The 26,676-nt window shown below is 42.0% G+C and overlaps 1 protein-coding gene across 2 annotated transcripts in view; it reads left to right on the forward strand.

Annotated features, from left to right (window-relative positions):
* The first annotated feature begins 1,438 nt into the window (after nt 1–1,438).
* Nucleotides 1,439–26,676, forward strand: part of TMEFF1 (transmembrane protein with EGF like and two follistatin like domains 1) — a 113,749-nt gene continuing 88,511 nt past the window's right edge. For both annotated transcript variants that reach the window (XM_069005914.1, XM_069005916.1), the window contains exon 1: nt 1,439–1,727. In XM_069005914.1, the coding sequence (XP_068862015.1) occupies nt 1,481–1,727 (247 nt within the window). In that variant the 5' untranslated portion in view covers nt 1,439–1,480. The remainder of the gene's footprint in view (nt 1,728–26,676) is intronic.

Raw genomic sequence — 26,676 nt, forward strand, 5'->3', positions numbered from 1 at the left:
TGCCCCACGTTAAGGAGGGGAGGAGGAGAGGTCTTCTCACATCTAGCATCACCAAGTAATTACAGAAGGACATTTACTTGGCAGAGGCAGCCAGTGCTGAACCCCCTATGCCAAAAGGAAATTGCTCTCTCAGTCTTAGTAATACAGGACTTCTTCACTGCTGTATTTAAGCAGACAACAATCTGACTTTATGTGTCTGACCACTGTGCCTCCCCAAAGCTTACTCCTGGATTTATGGCCTTGCTCTTGACTGCTCTGGTTAACAAACTACTCAAAGGTCTCCTCACACAAGAGCTATACCTTAGTGCAAGCCAAATCTCCTCACACAAGGTCTACACCGTACAGCCCATCAGCGGCATGTAGCAGCAAAGACATCAAGGAAAGAGGCAGTTTTTGTTCCTGAAAAACAAATGGCTTGCACAGTGGATTAAAAAACTTGCATGAAATGTGACAACTGAGACAGGAAAAAATCTCGTTGAATGTAAGGCATTGCCTTGTGTTTTCACTATGTAAAACCAGCCACTGTGCTGTCAATTTACACAGAGCTTTCAGCCACACAGATACATGCTGAGCATCTGCACTCAAGCCTGTGCAGTGCTTCTGACCTCTGAAGTGTCTCCATGTAAGGGACTGGAAAACACGTAGATAGTAAAAGCAGTGTTAGAAAACTCACTGCCTTCACCGTAAAATATTAATTTACTTGGACTGGTACAAATGCTCCTGCTATGTGTGCTGGACTTCTGTTCAGTAAAAATTAAACGCAACCCTTACAATTAACCAATAGCAGAGATAGTCTCTTTGCTTTCTTTCCCAGCCCCGCTCACATCGGCTTATTAGTGAATAATAAAAAACCACCCCGAAGAGTGGCAAACGCTGTGCCAGCGGTCCCTCTTCCTCGACGCCCCTGGGGACCCTCTCTGCTCCATTCACCCATCGGTGCTATCCCCGCACGCCTGTCGCCTGTGCCCGCTACCGCCCGGCGCCGCCCCGGGACCCCGCACCCGCTCCCTGCGGGGGCGGCCCCGCCGTGAGGGCGGGCGCTGCCGCCGCCGCTCGCCCTGCCCGCCGAGCGAGGAGAAGCCCCTCACCTCCCCTCTGGTCCCGGGGGAGGGGGCTGCCATCACGTGTGCTTCCTCCCCCTTCTCTCTCTCTCGCTCTCTCTCTCCCTCCTCCTCCTCCCCCTCCGCGGCGGCGGCGGCGGCGGCAGCAGCCTCTCGGCTCCGCTCCCTTTGTTGCAGGCGGAGCGGCGGCGCTGCCGGGCGCCGCGCACAAAGGAGCGCGGCCGGGGCGAGGCGGCACCGCGGGCGGACGGACGCGGACCGAGCGCGGCACCGGCGCGGACAGCCCTGCCCGCGCCCGGGCGGCGGCGGCGGCGGCGGCGGCGGGTCCGTGCGGCCGCTGCGGCGGGGATGCTGAAGGTGCGCTCCGGCGCGGCGGAGAAAGGAGGGTCCCGCCCGGGCGGCGCCGCGGGCTCCGGCTGATGCTGCGGGCCTGCCGCCGCCATCCCGCTGCCGCCGGCGCTGCTCCTCCGCCGCCCCTCGCCATGCTGGGAGAGAGCCCGGCCGCCGCCCGGCCGCTCCTGCGGGCGGGACCCCCGCTGGCGCTCTGCTACACCTCGGCCCTCCTGGTACTCGCCCTCTCCGCGCTGCCCGCCGGCCGCGCCTCTCACCCCTTGCCCGGCTCCGAGTGCCAGGGCGGGGGCAAGGGGAAAGGCATCAACTGCTCAGGTAATGCCCCGCCGGCTCCCGCCCCGCGCTCGCCCCTGCGGGCGGCCCACGCGTGCACGTGGAGGGAGGGCTGAGCGCGGCCCCCCTGCTCCGCCCGGCCCGGCCCGGCGCGGCGCTGCGGGCGGCGGAAAACAAAGGAGCGGCGCCCGCCCCGGCCCCGGGTGCGGCGAGCCGGCTCCCCGGCCGGCGGGGAGATGGCCCTCTCCGGGGTGCCGGGAGCCCCTCTCCAAGGTCTCCCCGCTGAAGGGAAGGGCTTTGCCGCCGCCGCCGCCGCCGCTCAGCTTTTGTTGTTCCCCGCTGCCCCCCGCCGCGGTGCCGGCAGGTGCGCGCCGGCCGCCCCGGGGCTGCCCGCATCCCGCCCCCTCCTCTGCCTTCCTCCCTCCCGCTGCCCCGTGCCCGTCCTGCCGCAAGCAGAGGGTGCGAACTGGGCGGCAGCCGTGAGCGCAGCCCCTGACGGCTCGCACGGGCTGTTTCTTGGGTCTCACTCTTGCTGTGAGCAGCCCAGACCCGGGGTAGCCTCTCTGTCCGTCCTTCTGCCGGCTGTTGTATAGATTCACTCTGGATGAGGTGTAGGCAGCAAAATACTCCTTGATGTGCTCAGAAAAAGCTTTTTTCCTGGTTTTGGTTGCATGACTTATACATAATATGCATAATTATATGCTGGTATTGTAAGGTTACAATGTGGATGGATTGGTTAGGCTTGACAGCAGCACGTTTTCTTATATCATGAGGGATATGGTGGTTTTAAAGTAGAAGAAAGTAAATACGTACAATATAAAGTTTACAGGTTTTTAGAAAGATTTATATGCCTTCTAAAACTACTATTTAGAAAACGGATTTTTTTTTTCTCTGAAAAATGGCTGTGCATGCCTCCTCCTGCCTTTTAAAAAGATAGGTTTATTCCACTGAACGAATCGCCAGCGAGAGCTGTGCAAAGTGCCTTCTCCAAGGTGATGAAGGTTTCTCGCCCTGTGCGCAGAGCCCCCCGCTCCCATTGTCTTCAGCAGGATTGGGAGGCAATTTACACGTTGGAAGGAACACTCAGTACCTTCCAGGGTAAGGTCCCTAAAACTGTACAACAGATTTCAAGAAATGAGTGAATGGAAGAGTGATCTTCCTCCCAATTACATTTTACAATACGGATAATGCTGCTAAAGCAGGCTATCAAATTCGCAGACCAGCAAACTGTGGCAAAATGGTCTTGCAATATAATAAATCTGCTACACGTTCTCGAAATGCTCCTCTTTTCTTCATTTTACCCAGTTCAGATATACGCTGTGTTACTGTATGATACCACAACGCTACTGTTTTGCTGCTGCTGCCTGACTTTTCATTCTGTTTGTATGAATATGACGGTTATTTTTAAAGAGAGGTTAATAGGTTAATGTGTCACTGGCGTTAGCGGCTTACCCATCAGAGACATGTGGATCATTAGACCATGGCATGAGCATAAATCAGTGAGATTAAATATGGGGGGGCTGCTGAAATGTATGAGGAAGTTTCTAAGATGACGTGGAACACAAGGATATCATTATTTAGAAACCATCACAGAAAGAGGGCTTTCCAGCCTGGAATTAGAAAACCGTATGCTATATTGAAGGCATTCAGCATGATTCGGTTCTACTAAAAATAGGCACAAGCAAATGTATGTGCTATATACATACTTGTGGCAGGCGCTCTTTTCAGGGTAACTCCAAAAATATGGAAGGAAAATTTTGTTTAAAAGGCAGTAGTCAGATTCTGCTATGTGTTAACTGTTTCATGGAAAATGGCAGGGTTTCAGTACTAAACTTTATTTAGAAAGAACTAACATCAACACACAATATCTGGGTCAGATTTTCCCCTCTCTTACCTTTGCACAGCTTCATTAACTTTTACTGAAGGAGCTAGCCCCTGAAAAAGATGAGTTTCCTGTACTTACACCTGGGGCCAGATGTTGGCATTAGCACCCTTCTCAGTGGACTGCTACCACATACTTTGCTGTTTATACTGAAAGTTAAACTTGAGAACACTACGACTACTTCTTCAAATGACTGAACTCTCCAAATTGCTTTCCATATTCAAAGAAGCAAAATGCTTCCCCTTTCTTCTTCTGTTTTGCAAGTTTAATATGTGCAGCAGTCTGACCTGCTGCCCTAACAGGTTTTTCGCACTTCTTGAGATGGTTCCTGGGCTTGTAACATTTTATCATCGTTAGATTATGTAGCTACCTTTATTTATTTGTTATTTCTTTTCAGAAATGCTGAAGTCCTCTCCTTTATTGCTACAGAATATGCTGCTTAAGAAAGCGTTTGCTGTAACAAAAGAACATTGCAAGGTGGAGTACACAGGCAGACAACATGAACATTAAGATGGCTTTTTCAGCCTTGATTCTGCTCCTTTGGCAGAATCATTGCAGCTTGGTCTTTTGTTAAATTATGATATAATTGAATCATCCCTGGCCAGGGGAAGAAGATATGATAAAGTGATTAGAGCAGGAAACAGACAATTAAGATATATCTCGAGTTAATTGACAATGTGGACTTGTGTGTGTTTGTTCATCTGTCAATCCATACTTTGCTAAGCTACTGAAATAAAATAACCCCCTTTTACCCAGAATGGGGTAAAAACAAAATAGGTATTTCTTTCTGAAGAAGAGAGTCCTAGGCCGGTGTTTAGGAGATGTTATATTATTCCCAGTGCTACCTGTAGTCTTCTTCTGTAACATTCCCGATACTCCCTGACTGTCTGTGAGCCAGTGGTGTGATGCTTGCTGCTGTGCTCAGGCTCATCTGAGTAAGGGCTGTGAACTACAGGGGGTTATTGAGCATCCCCTGTGTAAAGGTAAGTACAGCATGCAGTTACTTCCTGAGCTCTTAATCCGATGGTGCTCTCCAGAGACACAAACTGTGCATGGGCATCGTCAGCTTCAGTTTTAGTCCGGTTGAATCTCCAGTGTGAGATCCGCTCCAGTCACCTGTTTGATCACACCTGACCAAACGCTGCAGATTTTGGTGGAAGGTACACAGACTCAATGAGAGCTATTGCTCAGTGCACTGGTATGGATGTGTACACCCGGGATTTTCATTAACAGGAATATGTTTGTGTTGGTAAGCCTTTCAGTGTGCAGTTCCCTTGTGATAAAATAGGCTTGCTACGGGCGATTCTATGCAGCACCTATAAGCCCCATAGACTGTGTGTTACCCCTGCTTTTCTTAAGATCTCTCTAAGTGAAGTGAGTAAAGATAAAGTTGTTTCAGGATAGCTTATTGAGGATTGAATGAGCAAGATGAGATCCTGTTTAAATGCAAATATGGTGCATTTGTTTACATTACTTTCTTAGATGCCTTCATGTCTGTTCTCCAGATCCTGTAGAAGGGATCCCCCAGACTTACTATTGTTGGACACCTGTTGTGTATGAGCTGTTGTATCTGTTTTTCCTTAGGATAAGATGGGATCTAAAGTTACTCACATCTGGTATGTCTACACTTGAGATGAAGCCTTAAGTTTATTAGTGAGTTGGCCAAAATGATTTGCACTCTTTCTCACACCAAACTATTGCATTGTCTGAAGCTTGGATCCAGGCTGTCCCTGCTGTAACAAGGGAGAGTGAACACAAGCATGTAGCTCCCTTGGCCCAGTCCACGTGGCAGATGTGAACGTGGATTTTGGAGGATATAAACCTCAGGCACTGCTGGTCTCTGGAGCTCAGCCGTGGTTTCTGCCTGGGCTCAGTGGGGACTCTCTGAACCAGAATGAGATGTGGCCTCAAGACTGGCTTTCATCTCTGCTTATCAGCTAGAACAGACATACCCTTTGTTCTTTTTACTCAAATTAAGTGGATGAGGGGTTTTGTTCAGTATATCATTCTAAGTTACACAGGGCAAAACCAATTTCTGCTAAAGATATGCAGCCATATTGGTGAGAATGTAAGAGGAAGGGATGGAAGAGAGATGCAGGTTCAGGTAAATTATCATACTTTAAGAATTACATGTCTTTTTATGTTTGCATAGATACACTTGATCTAGACAGGACTAGAATAATTGGTTATTTTATCTAAGATACTATGAGTTATGTTCCTGTAAATGAATTATAACAGTCAAGCCAAATAAAATGTGATATGTGTTTGTGCCAATTGAACTTCTGAAGCAAATGATCTAAACTCAGTCAGGTTGCATTTCACTTTGAGAAACTATCATAAGGCATGAATATAAATCAGCTATAAGTAAAAAGTAAAAACAATTATTAAAAAGAGAAATTAAAACTTGGACAGTAGCATGCACATATTTGTTTCCCTTTAGTGTAATTGCCTAGACATGAAATGTCCTTGCAGTACAGATTCTTATGCTGATTAAAGAGCCGAAAGGTAATTAAAGTAGAATTGAAAGTGTCAGAATAGCAGAAAATCATCTTGTAACAGGTGTCACTCCATCATTGTCACTAGTGGGAACTGGTAGCGTGATGGAGCAATTGAGACTTGACTGAGGGGATTGGATTGAGTCCAATTTCTTTATTGGTTTTTTGAAAAGAGGAGAAAAGAATCTGTTTTTGTTGTGGAAAATACTGCTAAGGAAACATCTTTCTGTACCAAGATCTCTCTGATAATTCTTCTAAGACAAAAACAAGAAATCTGGTCCTTTTCTTCCTGTTGATGTAACAATAAGTATTTTATATTTTGTCAGTTTTCTTCTAGAGTTGACAGTAGACTGGATAAAGGGGAGAGTTAATACTTACTTGGACTTGAAAAAGAAAGAAGCTGCAGCCTAGAACTTTGGGTAGAGAGGTACAAATGCAGAGAATCCCACTGATATTGACAGGAGGCTGTACCCTTTTTCTGTAAAGAGATTATCACATTCCACCATTGATCCATCAACTGAAAGCGCTTGTGACTTTTCCAGCCTGTGGTCAGACTGGCGAGTGTCCACAAAGCAGACAGTGGCAATAGTTCCCAGGATAACAGTAGCTGTAACATTTGTGGGAGGAAAAATGCTGAGCACCAGGGATGGTGGAAAAAGCATTAGTCTTCTGACTTGAGACTCCTGCATATCCTCCTTGATAAGTCTGTACAGATGCTGTGGAACCAGAGTGGAGATAGAGGACATGTGGGTGTGGAGGTGGAAGCCTGTCTTTTTCTAAACTGACTGTAATACTCTGTAGAACCAAAGACCAAGGACATTCTTTATAGAATTACTCTTTAAAAAAATTGTTCAATCCCCAAAATAGCTTTAGATAATAAGAAAATTATAATTAAACACTATGCTGTAAACTAAATAGTCCCTTCTAATTGCTGTAGTTTATTCCTAGCTCATCTTGAAATTCTAACAATTTAGAAATATGGAGAAATAGAGGAAGAAAAAGAGAGAGTGTGAGAGAGAGGAGCTGTATTTTGCAGAACTCATAAGTGCGTAGAAAAGAGCTTTTTCACTAAATCAGTTGACAATAAATTTTATTTTATGAAACCATTTCTTGGCAAAATGAGTCCTCTTTGCATGATATTTTTCTTCCACAAAAGGCTAAGAAGTTACAGAAAAAATCTGATTAGGAGTAAGTTCAGCAGTCAAAACTGTGATCTGATGAAATTAAAGTTTCCGGGAGAACCTGAAATCTGTTTATTTGTCTTGATGAACAGCTACAATGTCTCTTTGGTTCTAATTTAGTTCACAGATGGCTTCAAGGGGATGTGAAAGCAGAATTATTTAATCTTGTACTATTAGGACAGTATCTAGTGGTGCCATTAGTGGAGCCATTAAGTATCTGGGATTTATGGGTCATATGTTCTACTATTTATTTGTTTGTTTATTTTAATAGAGAAAAATTTCCAGGTCTTTTTTTCTCTTCACGATTCTTGCCAGGGAGCTTCTGTGTTCTGTGGAGCAAGATGCCAGGGAAAGTCTTTGCTACAAGAGTAGCTGGAAGACTCCTGTTCTCTCAGATCTGGTTACATCCCCAGACCTGCCTGGCTGGGAGCTGGTAGACAGATCAGGTTCTGCATGCATTTGCATATCTATTGATGTGAATTTCTCTGTTTAGGAGAGCAATTTAATGTTACACTGATATCAGTATTCAATTTCTTTTAAGTTGCTCTAAAGCTGCCTCGTTGGTCGTAGTGCGGTTTGTGAGGAGGCAGTGTTTGACTAGCAAATCAGGATTTATTTTAGGATAATTTAAATTCTCATCATAGTAGACAATTTCTAAGGACTGGAAAGGCAGGACTTTTCTGATAATAGATTATGTGTTACAGTAACAGTGTTTAAAGGATCTGGTTTAGAATAAAATTAAACCCTTGTAATACCTCTCTTTAGATTTCATATTATAAAAATAAATTCAGTTGCAGTTACAGTCTTGAAACACCCACACTATACAACCATGTTCAAGCTCTCACGATCACGGTTCAAAAAGAGCGGTAATTAAGACCAGCAGGAAAACATGTAAAAATTAAAGGGAAGAAAATCTGGAACAAGACAAAACTGGCAGTAATTTTTCTGAAGTGACGTGTCTTGGTAGCTCCTGGGTCCTTTCCACCCTTTTCTACCAGGCTGAGACCTCAGCATGCTCCTATGTGTCTTAAATAAGTGCAAAACTCTCTGTACTTTTGTGAAATGCATAGACCATCCCCTGGCGTGCAGCCAAAGAAGAGAACAGGTACAATGTCGACAAACAGAACGTTCAGGACATGAAATGGTACTTCTTAGGTCTTGTCTGGAGGCCAAAACCTCCTGAGATCTGGCTCTGCCTGGCCGCAAAGCTGTAGGTAGCCTCATTCCAGTTGCCTGGCTTGCTGGCAGGCAACAGCCATGTTCCTCAAGGAAAGGCCCTGGGGCATCTCCTGTGCCTCACACCAGTCTCATGGGATCCATGTGGGAGCAGATGGGGTGAATGGGGGTGGTCAGGCAGGCCAGAGAGTAGGATTTGTGTGAACCCTGGCTAATCTACCCTTGATCACCATAGTGTGTTCGAGGTGAACACAAAATGCATGTCTTTAGGGGCTCCAATTGCTTTATCCCAGATCCAGCCCTGACTGTTTCCCAGACTGGCACATTTCTACCCAGCTTCAGGAGTCGGACACATCAGTGTTCACCTGTGGGTGACAAAAAGACACTGCTTTAGGGAGTGTTTTAACTGGTCCCAGTTATTAACTGATGAGAGCACTGCAGGCGGTGAGGGAAGAAGGGACACAGCTCCCCGTGAAGACAAGCTGCCACATCTGCTTGTCTATGGCTGTAGAAAACCTCCCATAAACACATATATTTCAGCAGTGGGTGACAAAGTGTCCTGTTGCTTAAGCCTGAAGTGTATGGAGGAGTTTGTTGTACCTCACAAGAGTTTTACTTTCTTTCTTTCCTATTCAGAGACACTTCACATATGACTACAAAGAATGAGTGTTTGGATGATCATCATTTGCAGAAGTGGCTGTATTTCCTCTAAAGTTTTAAACTGAACAAGAATCTTAACAAAAGCAACACAAAAGCTTGTGTTAAAGGTGTTTGTGCATGTGCAGAAAATGTTCAGAATAATCTAGGCATTCAAAATGAATGAGTGCTTTTGAAAATACAAGTTTTAATCCTTGAGGGTGTCCATAAAACACATGAACAAGTTGTAAAGTCTTTAGTTGATTGGGGGAGACAGCAACAGGTATTTCTGTAGAAAGTTTGATAAAAAATTGTGGCTGGATAGAAGTTTGTTACTTTAAAAATTCAGGGGAGCATTGATCTAATGAAATGTTTACATTTTGCTAATTAGTATTGACTCTGATTGTGTGCTGCCTCTGCCTGATCCCTCTGTGAGAGACAGAGGTCAGTGTGTTGTGCCAAATGGGTTCTCCAGGGCAGCAAAGAGCAGCAAAAAATCCTTAGACTAAAGAAAGGGATGCCCTGCCCCCTCCCTGAGTGATATTGCCACATGCAATAGGCAGATGAATGGTTCTTTTCCTGAAGCACCATATCTCTCCCACAGCTTTTTCTTCGTCCTTCACCTCTCCCAGCATTTTTCTGAGACAATTCTGTGAGGCAGAGTTCTTTTCACTGTCTTGATTGGAAGTATAATTTTATGGAAGTATCATTTCAGGGTTATAAAAGTGAAAATAAAACAGCCAGGCTCCCGTTGAGGTTATAGAATTGTTTTCTCATATTAAACATGGGTTGGGAAGGCAATTTATTTCATTGTATTTCTTCTCTGTTTTAACTGCAAAGGATGTCCTTTTCTTCACTTGTGCAAGTGTTTACAACTACAAAGGATGTCTTTATGAAAATAGTTAAATGTGTTTGAAATGTGCAAAATTGGTTCTGTGCTGTAAGAAATACTCCTTTTCATGTAAGAAATAAGTGGCTATGCCAGGAATTAAACAAAAATTTTGGCTAGAAAACACAAAGAAGAGATACCTACTTTTTTCTTTTTTTCTTTTTCTTTTCTTTTTTTTTTTTTTTTTTTTGTTAATGAGAAGAGGTTTATTGTTATCTCAGTGCTGTTTTTTCAAACCTGTTTCTGCAATATGGAACAGTTATCCAGGTGAGAGAACACAACCTCCACATTTGCAAGTGATATTCCTGCTGCTGACTGAACAAACAAAGAGGATCACTGCAACCAGGCTCTGAATTTTAGTGTTTTGGATGATTTATCTACCAGATGGTAAATGCAGTCCAATGTAAAAAATTAGTCTGGGAGCAGGGAATCAATCATTCAGCACACTGATCAGCAAAGGGATTTGGGTGTTATAGCAGAAAAATTAATGAGCTGGCAATCCACTGCAGAGCAGCATTAAGACAAAAGATACTACACTGTAATAAAAGAGTCCTCACCCAGAAGACAAAAGAGATGAACATCCTGCTTTATTACACACTTGATAAACCTAATCTAAAGCAGTGTATTATATACCAACCCCCTTGTATTATTCAAACATAATGACTCAAAAATTCAGTGTCAAAAGCTGGCTATCAGAGTTAATTTAGGAAAGTGAAGTTTTTCACTGATTTCACAGTTCTTTCCCAAATACATAGGCTTTTCTGTCATGGGAGTTACTTACTAGTATTCTGTATTATGCCAATAGATACTTCTGTGCTATTTAAAGTCACCCTACAGTGCATTCAGAATTACTTAATGAAAGATTATAAGATACCAATACTAGCTTTATGCCATAATTACATCTTTCTTTAAAAGTCCTTAGTCTCTTTCAGTTAACTCAGGCTAGAATAGATCAGAATAGCTTTACCACCAAAAGCTCTTCATGACTTTTCTCTGATTTTCCTTGTGAATCATTGAGTCTATATCTAGAAAAGACTAAGAAAAGGTGGCTTCTGTGCTCATTTTCCACTTTTAAGGTGTTTTTGTTGTTTTGGGGTTTTTTATTGTAAGGACTAGGTGCAGGATAGGCTGTTTGGGAGACGACATAATGTACAGGCTGCTTCTGCAGGGAGGAAGGGCAGCAGCAAGGTCTGGCCGTGCTGGTGTGGGGCCACTTGACACAGGTGGAGAATCTGTCCATGGGTCCCCTCTCCAGCCTAAGGGATCAATGCATTTCTGTGACTGCAGGTAACTGAAAGAAATACGTTGGAAAATATCTCTTTTCTACTGTGGAAAGCAACCTGAACCTGCTGTTGTGTGTCCTCTGTGGGTAAATGCTATTATTTCTGAAAAGAGCCAAGGAGAAAGGAGACCTTTGTGCCATATTGTCCTCCAATTTTGGCCTTTTCTTATTTGGTTTGGTTTTGTTTTTTTCTTGGGGGTGAGGATTGGTAGGTTGATAAACAGCTAGCAAAACACACAACAAAAATCTCATGTATATCGTGCGAATATAATACCCAAATTGTCTTTCATTTTCTTAGTATTTCTTAGTATTTCTCCATTAATCACTTATAAAAAAAGATTTCTACAAACAGGGGAAGAGAGCTGATGGTCTGACTGCCTAAACAGTAGAGCAAAGCCCACTACCTGAGGAGTTTTTCTAGCATTGCTGACCACTCAGCAACGGGAACTCCCAGATCAGGGTCCCTGTGAAAACCAGATTTCTCTATGTACAGAATGAGGAGTAAGAACCTGTAAATTTTAGTCTCATACAGCTCTACAGATTGGAGGTATAGAAGCCATGATATTCTATTGGCTTGCAGCCAGAGCTGACCAAAGTCATGGGCTCAATTGCCTACATTTCTCCAAGCCACACTGACATGTTTATATCCAGTTCAGCCTGGGTTTACATGTGAGCTGTACCTCAGTCAGTGTTTGTGTACCCTAGGACTGAAATCGGCCTTTTATTCCATCTCAGAGGTGTGGGTGTGAGACAAAGGGCAGAATTCAGTCATGTGCATATTTACCTGGTTGGTTGGTTGGTTGTCTTTTTCCTGCTATATTTATGTGAAGATTTGTGCTGGCTACATTTTTTTCTGCCATTTTGGGTGTTCACAACACTGTTAAAGACAGCTGACCAAGGCTGTGAACTGAGTGCGGCTGTGGCCGTGCATTCAAGGAGAAAACACAGATTAAATTCAGACTAGCAGCGACACAAGCAGTGAGATGATGCAGAGCAGGGATGATAATGGGTCTGGTGCCCCTCCTCACTCCATGTCCCTTGCCTGAATGGCCATACTTGGGGGGAGGATAGAGTTCTGCTCCTTGCTCACTTGGCCAGCTGTCAGAGCACCTGGCAAAGTCAAGATGTCCTTTGCAGCATCTGGGCGAGGGCGGAATGACAGCAACAAGTCAGAGCTCCTTGATTCTCTGCTGTCCACCAGGTAGTAGCAGCTAATTTATGGCAATTAGGAGTCTCCCTCAAGAGCTGTAAGCTGACACCAGGCATATTTTGGCAGACTGTCCGCTAGCTGTGCTCCCTGGCCCTGGAGCCGCCGGGAAGACAACTCGTGAGCTCTCTAATCCAGCGTTACATTTGCCAAGGGAATCCCCGGTAGGCAAACGTGAATAATTTCCACCTGCTTCGAACTGCATGAGTGGCATGATGGGAACAGGGAGAGATGGATGAATATGTTGAAGAAGAGGTGACGTCCTGTCTGTCCCTTAAATAAGGCTTGTTTCTGACTCTGAAATGCTGAGCATCACAGGTCCAGTGGCTTTGTCTAGCTTGCTGGTATGGTGGGCTACAGAGGTGCCCTCAGCTCCAAGCGAGCTGGAGTTCCACCAGTTCTCCACAAACCTGGTGGCTCTTCCAGCCCTGTGCCAGCCACTGTTGCCAGAGGTGAAGAAACAAGAGAGCATTCCTTGCTCTATGGATGCCATGCTGTAGCCCAACTATAAACTCCCAGCCCCTGAAAATCCTTTCCAGGCTGGCAGGAGCTCTGGGAGTTGAGTTTCTCCTGGTGTTTCTGTATGGGTAAACGAGCAGACAGAGAGGAATTATTAACTATAGATTTATCTGACAAGAATGCGTACAGGAGAAAAATGTTATTTTAGTAAGCTGAGCAGTGATTTGGTTTTTTGAAGCGTAATAGAGTTGTTAAAGATTGAAAGGAAGAGAGCTGGCTGCTCAGGTTCCTCCTGGCTTCTGTAACTTACTGGAAATACCAGAACTCATTAAGAAACCTAAACGATCAACCAGGGGCTTGTTTGTTTGTTTTCTCCCTGTGACTTTTATGTGGCTGGTTATTTTGTTTCTTTTCCAGTGGTTTTCTGACTGTTTAATTACAGTTTTCAAAACTAGCCCTAAATAGCATAGTGTATGGGTGTTCAGAGGAGAGAGTTTCTGCAAATCTAATTATGCTCCAGCACCATTCATACTGCTAATGTTTCAGGGATATTACCCAGGAGTTAATTTATTTCCTTTTTCTGCGTACAAAATAGGAATCTAATATTACTTTACAAAAGCTTGTGTATCATAAGAATACACCACAATGATTTTTTAATTTATAGATCTGCTAAAGGATTTTTAATGAGACTGAACTGCAAGAGGAAACTGAGGTTTTCATATTAATTTGGAAACTAGGAGATTTAACTGTTACATTTTAATCTCTTACATGGAGAATACCCTCTTGTTAGAATTACCTTCTATTTAGTATTCTAAAAATGAAAAGGTACTTAGTCCTTTGAAATCAGTAACCATTTAAGATATTTTTATAAATTCTTGATTTTGATATAGACTGGCAGGGTCTGTGGTACATTTCCCTCTAATTAAGTTTTGAAATGTATCCCTCTTATTTCCCTTTTGAAAATGTCTGTAGCTTTAGAACATGCAGCGTTGAAACTAAAATCTTTCAGACCACAAATAACTGCAACTGCCTTTAATTTTTTTTTTTTGTTGTTGGATAACTCACATGTTTAGGTAAGCCAATATTTCACTTCCTATATCTATTTAACTTCTGCAACTTACAAATAGCTATTTCTTTCTGTTCCTGTAAATAGAACATTCCCACAAAAGAGCTGTCATATATGCTGACTGTCATGCTGACAGTGTGTCATCCCCATGGCTGGGGGAGATCTGCCATGGCATCGAGCCTCCTTGGTCACTATTTCTGCACTCAGGCCTATGCCCCATTTCTTTATGATTGATCCTGCTGTATACCATTTTCTTAACTCTGTCCTACCAAAAGAATTAAAAACCTGTTTTACTATTTATTAAAATTTATAATTAATATCTAGATCTTAATATTAATTTATTTTCTAGAAATATATTAAAGAGAATAGATATTAGGGACATTATTATAAATATTTTTACAATAAATTTGCTGTTAAAAATTCTGTGTTCAGAAATTTCCCACCTCAGCAACATGATCAATAACATTTTTGGATATATTTTCAAGCATCTCTAAAATTACACGTGGGCCAGACTGAAAACTGATTTACACTTTTACTTTGGTGTTAATTAGACTTTAAGTCTGGGTGAAAACTTGGATTTTAGGGAAATAGTGGATTATGGTACTTAGATTTTTTAAATAGACCTTGATATATTCAATGAACAGCTTCCACTGCAGTGAAATATTGCATCCCTGCTTGAATTGCTTTGAGGAAAAAAAGCATCCAGACAATGAGAAATGCCCAATTAGTGAACGTGTCTGGAAAATCTGATTTGAGAAACTTGTCTAGCATTGCACAAGAACATAAAAATTACATTTGCTCAAATAACATTAATTTGGGAATCTTCTTGTTTCTGAGCGCTTCTTTGTGCTTTTATTATGGCTTTGCTTAACACAAGGTTCTTCACAAAAAAAAAAGATAACAAACCTCTCCACTAACAACTAGGGAAAATACAGACATTTCTAAGGACGGACTGATTTTTAAGTGGCTGTGAGGAAGGCTAAAACCATTAAATCCTGGCAGAGAACTCTCGCTTGAGTTAATGGCATAATGGGTACCACTGAAAGTAGTTCTCTATCCACCAGCCATCTGAAAACAGACATGGAATTTTTCCACATATTTACTGGAAAGCAAAGACCTAGAAACCCTGGGCTCTCTCTCCAGGCCTGGGATCCCATATTTTCCAGTGGTTTTTATCATCCTTGCTTCTTCCACCCTGTGATCCCTCTCCTCTGGCTTTCCGGTGGTCTTCTTTCTACCAGTGCTGTACCAGCTGGACTGTCTTCTGCTGTTGGGCAAGGAAACCACATAAATATGACAAGTAAGACAGATATACAAGTTTTCCAGCACTTTCCAGCCAGAGCTCACTTGGGACATCATGAAAAAAAAATTCATGAAAGGTGGAGGCTGTGACCAGTTTTGCTGGTGGCGTGTAACAGATAAACCTCTTATAGCAGCTTAAAACTTCAGGTGGATTGGATGTATTTTCACACAGCAGAATAAAATGGTCTGAGCCTTGGAAATCATACCTCCTCTACTGCACCTCGTATCTCAGCTCTTGAATGCAAACATGCTCAAACACAATAATGGAATAGCTACAATTTTGTTACTTAAAGAAAACCCAAAGAATCAAACAAAACACTGTGAGTGCCCCAGCTTTATTCTTAAAAACTACACAGCTGGAAATTTTCTATGAAAACAATGAGCCTGCATGCTATGAGCAACTTAAAACTTGATCTTATGATGGAAAATGTTATACACCATTAGCTGTGTGTTATTGCAACTTTAGACTTAGAAAGTTGCATTTAAATCAAAGAACTCCATATTTGCTTGAGAAGCTGTTCAGAAGTTATGAAATGCCAACATTTTGGACTGTCAAGCTCATTTTCTCAAATAAGTCAAATACCTGAATTTTCATGGGCATGTTTCTGAGATTCTCTCACAACTTATCCTACAGAAGCTCTGTACAGTTTTGGGTTTTTTTTTCCAGTATCAGTAAGACGGTCTTATTTCTTGCTATGAAAGGGAAAATAATAGAAGTGAAACAAGTATTTATTCTATGTATCTTAGAACCATCAGCTGAATAATGTCATTAGATGACACTGGAAAAACTTTTGCAGAGTAGGAAGGGAAAGTTGTAGTTTAGGTTTGGGGAGTGGGTTTGTCTTGGTTTTTAAATGTGACCACTTCAAATAATGCTTTTATGAGAGAGGGTATTGAAGGGTGGCCTTGCCAAGGGTTTCACCTACTTCAGCCTTCAATGCACCCTGCTCTCAGCTGGGTCACCTCGCTGAGAAGTGCAGACCCCTAGTGCAGCAAAAAGTGGATATTTTCTTTCCTTAGTGTTATTTCTTGGTTCTTAGTGTCACCATCCAGGGAAGTGTTCAAGAAATGACTGGACATGGCACTTAGTGCCAAGGTCTAGTTGACAAGCTGGAGGTTGGTCGAAGATTGGACTTGATGATCTTGGAGGCCTTTTCCAACCTAAATGATTCTGTGATTTTGTGATTCTGTGACAAGTACTAGATGTCACAGGGCCATGAGTTGGAGAGCAGGAAGGGATTGCTAGGAGATAGGAGTCCTTGCCCCTGTTGGCACCAGCAAGCTGCCTGCAAACTGTACCCTTGCTCCACCTGGAGAAGATCCTGGAGCAGGAACACCAATGCTTCACTGCCTAGCAAGTGGAGCAATGTGAACTCTGGAGGACAGCCAAATAGGAAGATATAACCTTTAGGAAAAAGTGTTTACCTCTTTGCTTGGCTAGAGGTGCATTTGTGTATTTTACATATGGATTACTTTTGAGTGGGTTCTTGGTATTTCTTCATGAATTCACAGCCCTTAGTGAAACTTGAATGTCTCCCTAGCTTGGACAGACCTCACTACAGCCATAAACATGTCTTGTGGTACAGATTTTCATCACAAAAAGGAAATAATGAATTTCAGTATTTCTCTTTCTTCAAAATGGGCAGAAATCTTGTGGAATAAAGAAGTCTGTCAGAAAGAAAGAGTTTGTTTGCTTTTTTGGAGCCTTACATAGCAAGCATAGAAGCACTGCTTATGATTCATTTTCTTGTTTAATTTGCCTTGTTCTTCATGTTACACTTCACTAAATATATTTACTTTTATTCCTGCCATTCCACATGACAGAATCTATCTGCACAAAAGGAATTTTAACTGCAAGAAAGGTTTTATAGACACAGATTGTAACAGCAAAAGATGAGGCAGGAATCTAGTGCAAGATGTTAAGCACTGTTGTTCCCAAAATTGAGGAGCAATTAAACTTTTTATTCCACTAAAAATTGTGAAATCTGTAAAGTAATATGGTAGCATAATAGGAAGCATCTCTTAATGGGCTTATGCAGTTATTGCAAGTTAAAAGCAGTTGCATGTTTGGCTAACAAAATACAGGGACTACATTTTCATTAAATGTCAGTGATAATGCAGTCACAAGAACAACAATATACATAAGCCTCACAGAGCTATTAAATTTGCTGTATTTTTTAGGAGGAGCAAAAACAAGCAAAGAAAACAAGACACAGCTATAGGGGGAAAAAATCCCCCACAGGATTAAACCAAGAAAGCATGGCAGCTAAAAAAGAAGAGCAGCTGAGTTCACTTTGAATGGCAAAAACAAAACAACCCCAAACAAACCAAAACATAAACCTTTTCTCTCACAGGAATCCTCTTTTTCTGAGTTCACATCTCTGGAAACACACTTGGTGGGACATTTTAATCATCTAATCAAACAAGTAATAGAAACATTAATGATTTTTAACCTGCTGAAACTCATTGTCTCATGGGGTCTGCTTCATCACCTGAGCTACAAGATCTGCATCTGCCAGCTTGGCTCATGAGCACAAACTCCAAGGAAAAAAAGGCTGTTTCTAAAAGAGCTGTGTGAATCCTCTCCACTTTAGCAAGACAGTTGATTTGAAACACTGCATAAAATATACAGGGTTTTTTTTTCCCCTTTGTGTTTATGGAAGCAGCCTTTCCAGGCACTGGACAGGAGGGAAACTGAGGACACGGTGGCTGTTCCATCCGTCTGCTCCTGCCCTTCCTTGCAACCTGATGTGTCCTGCGTGTTTGCCCATGGTAACTTCCATCTCAGCACAGGATGAAGGTGTTCAAGGGTGCATGTCCCTGTTGTTCCGGGCCATCTGTGGCATGTCAAGCCATTGAGCCTGGCAGTCCAGTCAGTTCGCAGCCAGTGGGTCCATCCCACCTGTATTTCCTTAGCTTAAAAAGGGAGGTAGTATCACAAGTCTAAATCCATTGTACCTCTACTGCTCTCCCTTCAGACTCTTCCTTCATGGAAGAGAGTGAGGGAGTCAAGCAGGATTTTCCCTTGAAAGATCCATGATGGCTGCTCTTGCTAGCCATCTTGTCCTGTCTTCAGAGATGGATTACAGGAGGGTGTTCCCCTGGGGCTGAGGTGAGGCTGACCCACTAATTATTCCCTGGGTGCCCTTCATTGCATTGCTTGCCCTTCCATAAAGATGGGAATAACGTCAGCCTTTTCCTTGTCATCAGGGAGCTTGGCCTCTGACCTTCATTTCCCACAGCTGATTGACAACAGCTTCACAGTCACATCAGTCAGCTCTGTCAAATCCTTGGTGAAACCTGGCCTGGTGGATCTGAACATACCTGGTTTCCTCTAAGTAGTCTCTAACTTTTTGCTGCTTTGCTGTTGACCGGCCCTGTGTGTTCTCAATGGGGTTGATATTTGCTGGGACTTGGGAGCAGGCTTTGTCTATGAAGACTTGTAAGAAAGGACACTGAGTGGTTCAGCCTCTTCTTTGATGCCTGTTACTTGTCTCTTCCCCATTCATCAGCAGACTCACATCTTTCCTGACCTTCCTCTTGTGAATAGCATTCTGGTAGAATAGTTTCTTTTTAACCTTAATGTCCCTTGCTAGCTCCAGCTGGGCTTTTGCCTTCCTGTTTTTGTGCCAGAGTGCCCAGGCAATGCTTTTGTTCTCCTCCTGTCTTGCCTATCTTTATTTACACTTGTGTGCTCCCTTTTTGTATTTTCAATTCATTAAGACTCTTTTCAGCCAAGCGGGCACACTGCCAGAAAGGTGAAGTCAAGACAGGGAACAGTCAGAGCCACATAAAGGTGCACTTGTGAGAAATACAGCGGGTGAACAACTTCTCCAAAGGCGATAGATTTAGGCCGATGAGGGCAAGGACTTTAAAATAATACAGAGTGTTGTCTGTCTTTGTCCAAGAAGAGGACATTGATTGAAAGGAGATGAGGGTGGGTGAAATGTCAGACTGTTTGTCCTGCTTTTCAGTAAATTTTTCATTTCACGCTAAACTTCATATTACTGCAGCCACATTGCTACCAAGCCAGCTGTGCACAATTCACTGTGTGGAGTCAAAAGTGCACAGGGCAGCAGGAAAGTAATGAAAGCAGAGAGTCTTCCTAGGAAATGGAATAGTTGTGTGTGTCAATGTAGGAAGAGTCTGCTGAAGGTCAGTGTGTAAGGCCAGATGGAGAGGACAATTGGCTGGGTATCAGAAAAGGTGTGGCAGAATGGCAGGTGAGGAAAGCTGTTCCTCAAAGAAAAGAAATTTGAAGGATAAAAGATCAGAAGGAAGAGTTCATTATTAAGTCTGGATCAAGGGACTGAGACAGGAGAAAACAGTAATGGTCTTCAGTCAGAAGTGAATGAAGATTAAAATTGCACTAGTTCAAGGTAAACACTGAAGAAAGAGGATGAAGCGAATATAAAGACAGGAGAAACAGGAATAACAGAATTTGGAGACATCAGTCTGGAAAGAGTGTAAAAACCTTGCTGGCCTCAAACAAAAAGAAAGCATGGGGTGAAAACAGGAACTCTTCCTGGCCATTAGGGAGCAAAACTAAATGGTTGGGAGACAAGAGGCAGTAGGTGGCAGCGAGGAGGGGACAGCACTGGGACCGGGGCAGGAGAGGTTGCGGGCAGCACCCAGGGTGTTGGGCAAGAAACTGGAAAAAAGGAAGAAGCAGTTAAGGGATGATGTTGCATCTAGCTGAGGAGTAGGGTAAGGGAGAGTAAAAGTAAATAATTAGGGAAGAGAAACATATTGAAGATTCCTGGAAAAAGCACCCTACATCAGGAAGCAGGATAGGGGAAATAAGTTTGTCAAAAATAGAATTTCTTTCTTCTTTTTTTCTTTCTTAAAAACCCAGGGAGCCAAATGTTCTCCCTGCTAGTGTATATTTACCTAAATTCTTTTACCGCTTATTACGGTTTCCCCTTAGAAATATATTTTTTTCTCTGTTTAACAGACCATGAGGAAAAATGACAGATTAAGCCTCTAATACTGAAAATATGCACGTGCTTAATTCTACAGTCATATACTTATGTTCTTAACTGTTTTGTTAGATCAGAGCTGAAGTGCTCAACTGCTTTAAATATTGAAAATGAAGATGCTTTCAAAAGGATTTAATACTGTTTCGGACTTAACAGATATGGATATTAGATCAAGAATACTTTAAAAAAACCCTCCCTGAAAGACTCACATAATTTTTAATTTGCTGTGATATCTTCATTCCATATATTTATCATTAATGAGATTTTTCAAAGCTGAAATTACTTATCTAATGCTTTTTGGCACCTTTAAGAATCTCCTAATTAATTTCAGAAAAATTAAATTAAATCACAATAATACTGGACTTAACATACAGTAATTTAAAGATCAAGACTTTAAATTTAAGATGGCCAGGTATTTTTCTGGTTTGGAATCAGAAATATGGAACAGGCACAAGCTGTTTTTTTTTGTCTTTACCATTCATATCTAGTTGCTCCAAAATATTTAAGTAATGATTTTTGATTAAGATTTTTCATTGGAAAATTTAGTTATGCTTTCTAGTTAAAAAGAAATTATATTGTCAGGATTTTCTGAGCATATTCTCATTCTTAGAATACCATATTAAAATGAATGAGATTGATATGACAGAAGTTTCTAAACTCATTTGGAGGCCATTCTACTTCAAAAACTGCAATTAATTTTTTGCTTTATTTTCTTAGGTATTGCAAACTTTTGATGAAGAAAGCTAGACTGGTGAAAAAGCAACTGTGCCCTTTTTTCCTTGGATAAATGTTGTTTATAGATATGGAATCACACAATGTTATATTTTTGTCCCCTAGTCTCTATGGAGAAATGATGGCATAATTTTATACCTGTGACTTAGAAAAATAAGTCTTATTCCTCCTTTTGTTTACTTAGTTATTTCCAACATAGATGTTATGTTATTACACTGTCAGAGCTTAATGTAGACATACTGGTCCTCATTGCCTTTTGTCTTGGCAACAGCAAGATGTTTTGTGATTAAATTTACTATGCTGATTTGATATTCTCAAATCATTATATTTACCTATATATGGATTTTTTTAATATTAAAATTATATGATAAAGTTCAAATATACAAGTTGTTTTTTAAACAACTCAAAAATTACTATTTTTTTAATGGATTACAATATTTTTCAGGAAATTGATGTTGCTTTCTGTCCAGGTCTTAAAAAGTAATGCGCTCATAATTAAATGCCCTTTGTGTCATTCTGTGTTCTGATTTCATCACTTCGTGGAAGTGGAACACCTTGTTGCATAGTAGAAGTGTAAGAGAATGCATGTTTTAGAGAAAAAACTGGTTGGATAAAAAATGATGAAAAAAATGTTTGTATTGTTACCAAGGCCCTTTTGTGAAAGCTAATTTTTGCAGCTGTATTTGAAAAACATACATTAAATACAGGAAGCACAGTTATGAGCTTTTCAGCTGGGGGGGAAGCACAGTGTCCTGGTGTGCTGTCCCAAAAGCAACACAGGCCAGTGACAGATTAATCAGAAAGACTTCTAGCTGAATATTTCTCCCTTGAATGTATCTGGCAGACTGAAAAAGGATCTCCTAGTTCTGGAGAAATTTTGCTGACCCATCCTGGAAGCAGAGGGGAAGACGACATTTTAATGAGTGTCTGTTTTCCTTTCCATTGCACAAGGCCATCTGGGTCCTACTTTACTCCTGTAATTTATGCCCCACACGCTGAGGAAGACAAAACAAATGCTTTGTTGGTGTACTTATGGTGTACATACAGTGATTTTTATGTTAAGGTTGTCCCTGGGACAACATGATTTAAGTTTGGGCAGTGTTTGGGTTTGACTGAGCTGTCTGATGGATGAATAACATAGTGCATTAGTGCTGGACAGAGGGCATGTGCATTCTGTTGTATATAATTTTTGTAGAGTTGGGTGAAACACGTGGCCTTGTGCCTATTAAGGCACATTCTCCATGTAATGTGCTCCAGTAGCAATATACTAGAGTAGCAATAGTACTGCTAGTGTACTACAGCTAACAGTATTCTGCTACTATGTTAACAGAATTGTGGTAGAAACAGGATGCATTCTTGAGCAAGAATATTTCTGGCAATATCTCTCTTTGTGAGAAATGGTCTTGCAGCCATTGGGAAACAGCTCATTGCTGACTTCAGCCACTGTCCCATCCTCTGGCAATAGCCCTGTGCGTGAGAAACATGCCAGCATCTCCAGCCTTTCACAGTGGACACAACACTTCAGGAAGTTCCTCTGCAGTCTGTTGCTTACTCGATCTTTCCAGATCTTGTAGTTCTTTGTGGGTGTTTCTGTGTCTGTCTTGCTTTTTGCCACCCTTCTCCTCTCTGAGATTCTTCTTAGAGGCAGCCTTCTCCTTGTCTTTTCCTCCTTAGGTTTGTGATATTTCAGGCTTATGGACAGAGAAGATAAAGGCAGCCCTTCCACCTCATTTTGTTCTGCTAATGTGTTGCTGTGACAAGCCCACAGACATGGTATTTGGGTACCTGCCTAATGTACATTAAATGAAATGATAGCATTTGTCATGTAGGATCCTTCTCTTTTGTCTCTCCATCCCCTGGGGAAAATTGCATGCTGATTACATTGCTATACTTAATGAGCTTATTAGTGAAGCAAAAGTTGAGGAGTAGAAAAACACAGAGAAAAAATTGCAGGACCAGATACGTCAAGACGGTAAAACTGTGTGAGGCAGAGTATGAATCCTGGCAGCAGGAGATGTAGCACCTTGGCAGGAGGTGGAGTGTGCTGCCTCTGGGTCGAAGGGCTGTCACAAACACCATCATTGGATATGCAAGGGACAATGCATTTCCTAGTATTTGTGTGTTTGGGCATGCTCTGTGTTTGGCACCACCTTTCTTCACCAAAACTCACTTTCAAGGTCTTTTTGTGCTTTATAATCACTCTTGTTATTCTATTTTTTTTTGCCTTTCTCATATTGCACAGAAGTTGACTTTCTTGTGGCAGGGCAAAGACCTTTTGCTGTTTGTGAATTACATTTTTTCCGCTCTCTGTTTATCTGAAAGAGACCCAGCAATCAGGGGAGCATGACAATTTCAAGCAAGATTATATTTCCCAGTGCTAGGAACAGCAAGGGGAAGGCACAGTCATTGTGTCCTTGTCCAAGAAGCATGCTTAGTCCAGGATGAGTGAAAAGATGGAGTTATGATTTTATCCATCACTTGCACCAAGTGTTGCCTTCAGCTGTTCTGGACGCCCCTTTTAGTCCTAGTGCTAAAGCTGCAGTGTAAAGTTACTTGAGTCATTTTCACTGACAGCCCCTTGTCCCCTCTCTGAAGTGTGTGAAGTGTGTGCAGGTACTTACAGCAGACAGCAGATATTGATTGTGGCTGTATGGGGAGGGTATTTGGAGAGGTTTTTGTCCAGCCAGTCCATATCCAGCCTCCTTGGGCGGGTTTGATGTGTGAACAAATAAACAATACATCTCTCCCTCTTTTTGCTCCAGACCTCAGGGAGCTCCAGACAAGTTTGTCTTGCTGTTTGGACCCACTCTGGAAAACATCATTAGAGTAGCCACATCCTGGAGACACAGACTCTTAATTATGGAGGTGGTGTGGTTCCCTGCCCCCCTGCTCTGTTACAAGTGTCAATAGCAGGCTCCATCCGTGTGCAACGGTAGCACTGCAAACTCCTCAGCGTTTTAGGACCAGTTTCAGTGACAGATTTAAGCAATGTGTTTGGCAGGTTTTCCTACTATTTCTAACAAAAGCTAAGGAGTGCCTGTTCCTACACTTTAACTTCATCCCTACATTTTCATATTTCATGTTTATGATGGGAGATTTAGATGTTATTGTCTAGATTTTTCACAAAGTACTAAACTTGCTCTCCCCCCCATACATATTTTGATAGAATGGAGGAAAAAAAGACACTGCGATTTGTGAACTTGTGTTGTGACAAGTATCCACAGAGGACTTGTGTTAAAAATGTTATTTGCAAGAAATGCAAATACTTTATTTAGAAAAAAAAAGGTAATTAAAAAAATAGACAAACAGAAGATCAAAATACTTACCAGATCAATTTACTAATATGTGTAGTAAAGCATGCCTTTTTTTCCTAACTCTTCCTTGTAATGTTGCTAGTATTTCATAAGGTAATAAGTAGCCAGTCTACTACTTTTGGGGAAAATGTATTGTTACAGAATTTACGTGGCACAGCAGTCCCGTGAACTTATGTTTATTGAATAATTAACATATAGTTCCAGTTGATATAAATAATTGTGTCTGATATATAAGTATTAAATTAATTCAGTTGTCAACAGAATATGTGGAAGGGTACTCAATGAATGATACATTTCAGGTTGTGTTAAATGTGTGATTACACCAATTTTTGTATCGTAAAAAGCATACACAGCATTTTTATAGGGCATTTGGTTTTCAAATGACTTCGTAAAACTAATTATTTGTGGAAAAAGAGGGGTTTCCTGTCTCTGAAGGTCTGTTTAATATTATTTTGTTGTTTATCTCTTTAAAGACAAATGCAAAGGGAATTTGAAAGATTCTGTGTATTTCTTCCACCTTAGTCTCTCACTGAGGATAATATTTTAAAGCTGGATTTTTGCAGGTAGTCTTTTGGATACAGTTAATGAAAATATTCAGAGAAATGGGAATAGTATTATTGCAGAGTTGCAAAATTCTTCTGCAAATAATAGCATTTGAATATTTGAATATTGAACAGCTTTAACATAATATAATTCAGATTATGGCTGGTTTACAAACATAAGCCTTAGTTAAACTCAGTCAAAGCACATGGGTGTGTGCTTTTTCCTTTTTTAAACCAGGAGAAATTACAATTTTAAATAGTCACAAAATCTAAAATGGGAGGGAAAGTAATCTGAAATATAATTTTAAAGCCAAAAGGGACTGCTGTGGGCATGCAGCATGATCTCTGCATGTGCGTGGTCTAGACTTTCATCCAGTAAGTCCCATATAAAAGTCCATAATTTCTGTCTGAGCTAAAATGTGGCTTTTGGGAAGACATCCCAAACTTGATTTTTAAAGACTTGAACAGGCAGAGTGTCTGCCAGTCCCCAGATACATTGTCTCAGTGCTTCATCCTCCTCAGTGTGAAATCTACTCCACACTGGGGCTTTGAATTAGTTTGAGCTTCTGCTTACAGCAGCCAAACCTTGTTGTTCTTTTGTTTCCTAAATTAAAGTGCTCTCTACTGTCAGGAGCCATCTTTCTGCTGAGGCATTTGTGTAAAGCATCATCAGCTCCTGAGCTTCAAGCTGAGACAGAGGTCTCTAGAGCTCGATGCCAGAAATTGCACAGCCTGTTTCCTGCTCACTGACACCTGAGGTGTAAGCCATGCTCCGTGTCTATGGAAGTGCTGCAGGTGTTGTCCCAGGCCCCGCTGCCACAGGCTGCCACAGGGCTCTGGGGGTGTACATGGTGGCACACCTAACTCAGTAGGCTCAGATAACTGAGCACTGATGTTCAGTGCATACGTGAAGCTTTGTTTTAACACAAGCAGCCAAGGCTCAAGAGCTTGGTCCCTGAAATTTCTGAATACTACAGAGCAGAGTTCCTTCTCTACTAGTCCTAGATGGGTGGGGTGCTTAAGAGCATTTACATTTTGCCTGTATAAGGAAAGCCTTTGCAAATCTCTAAGTCTGTCTGGGGAGCAGAGCCAGAGCAGGTGGGCTGGCTGAGGAGATGAGGTGGGTGCCAGTGGCTGTGCTGAAGCTACCAGAGAGGCACCGCAGCATGACCAGGGTTGGTGAGTGGGTCGAGGCTGGAAGCAGGGGGCTGTTGGTCTTCTTTTCTTTGGCAAAACCCAGCAATGATAGAAAGAAGACACACCTGATTCAGCAAAGTGATTCAGCAGCCATGAGTGTGCTTGGCAAATGTCATTGACATGGCTGAAGGGTCCATGTTAAGCAGTGCTTTGATGTCTCTGCTCTTAGAAAACCAGGAGCAGTTTCCCTGCCTAGAGGTGGCTGTGGCAGAGGAATACTGCCCTGCACAGAAAAAAAGGGAACACGACACAAAAGGAGTTGTTGGTGAGGCACAAATAATAATTTTTGTTTGTACATGACTGATACGATGAAAGCATAAACTTCACACAAGTATGTCTCAGGACAGTGCATATGTATAAACTTGGGCTTTTAAAAGAGACAGTTTCACTAAGCTGATAATACTAATTAAGCTCTAAAGACAAACTATTTTAATCAAGCATGCATATTCTTTTTAAAATTAAATGCTGAGTATGCTTTACCAAAAGCTTGAATATACTTATCCATCCACGGTCTGGTGCAGATGGGAGAGAGGTAAATTAAAGGTTCCACATGCACATCAACAGGTCCATTTATATTATTTTATTTAACTGTATGCATGTGTGCACAATCATAGAATCATGGAATATTTATGTTGCAAACTATCCCCAGAGG

The sequence above is a fragment of the Aphelocoma coerulescens genome, chromosome 2 (assembly GCF_041296385.1).
Source record: "Aphelocoma coerulescens isolate FSJ_1873_10779 chromosome 2, UR_Acoe_1.0, whole genome shotgun sequence".
Lineage (NCBI taxonomy): Eukaryota > Metazoa > Chordata > Aves > Passeriformes > Corvidae > Aphelocoma > Aphelocoma coerulescens.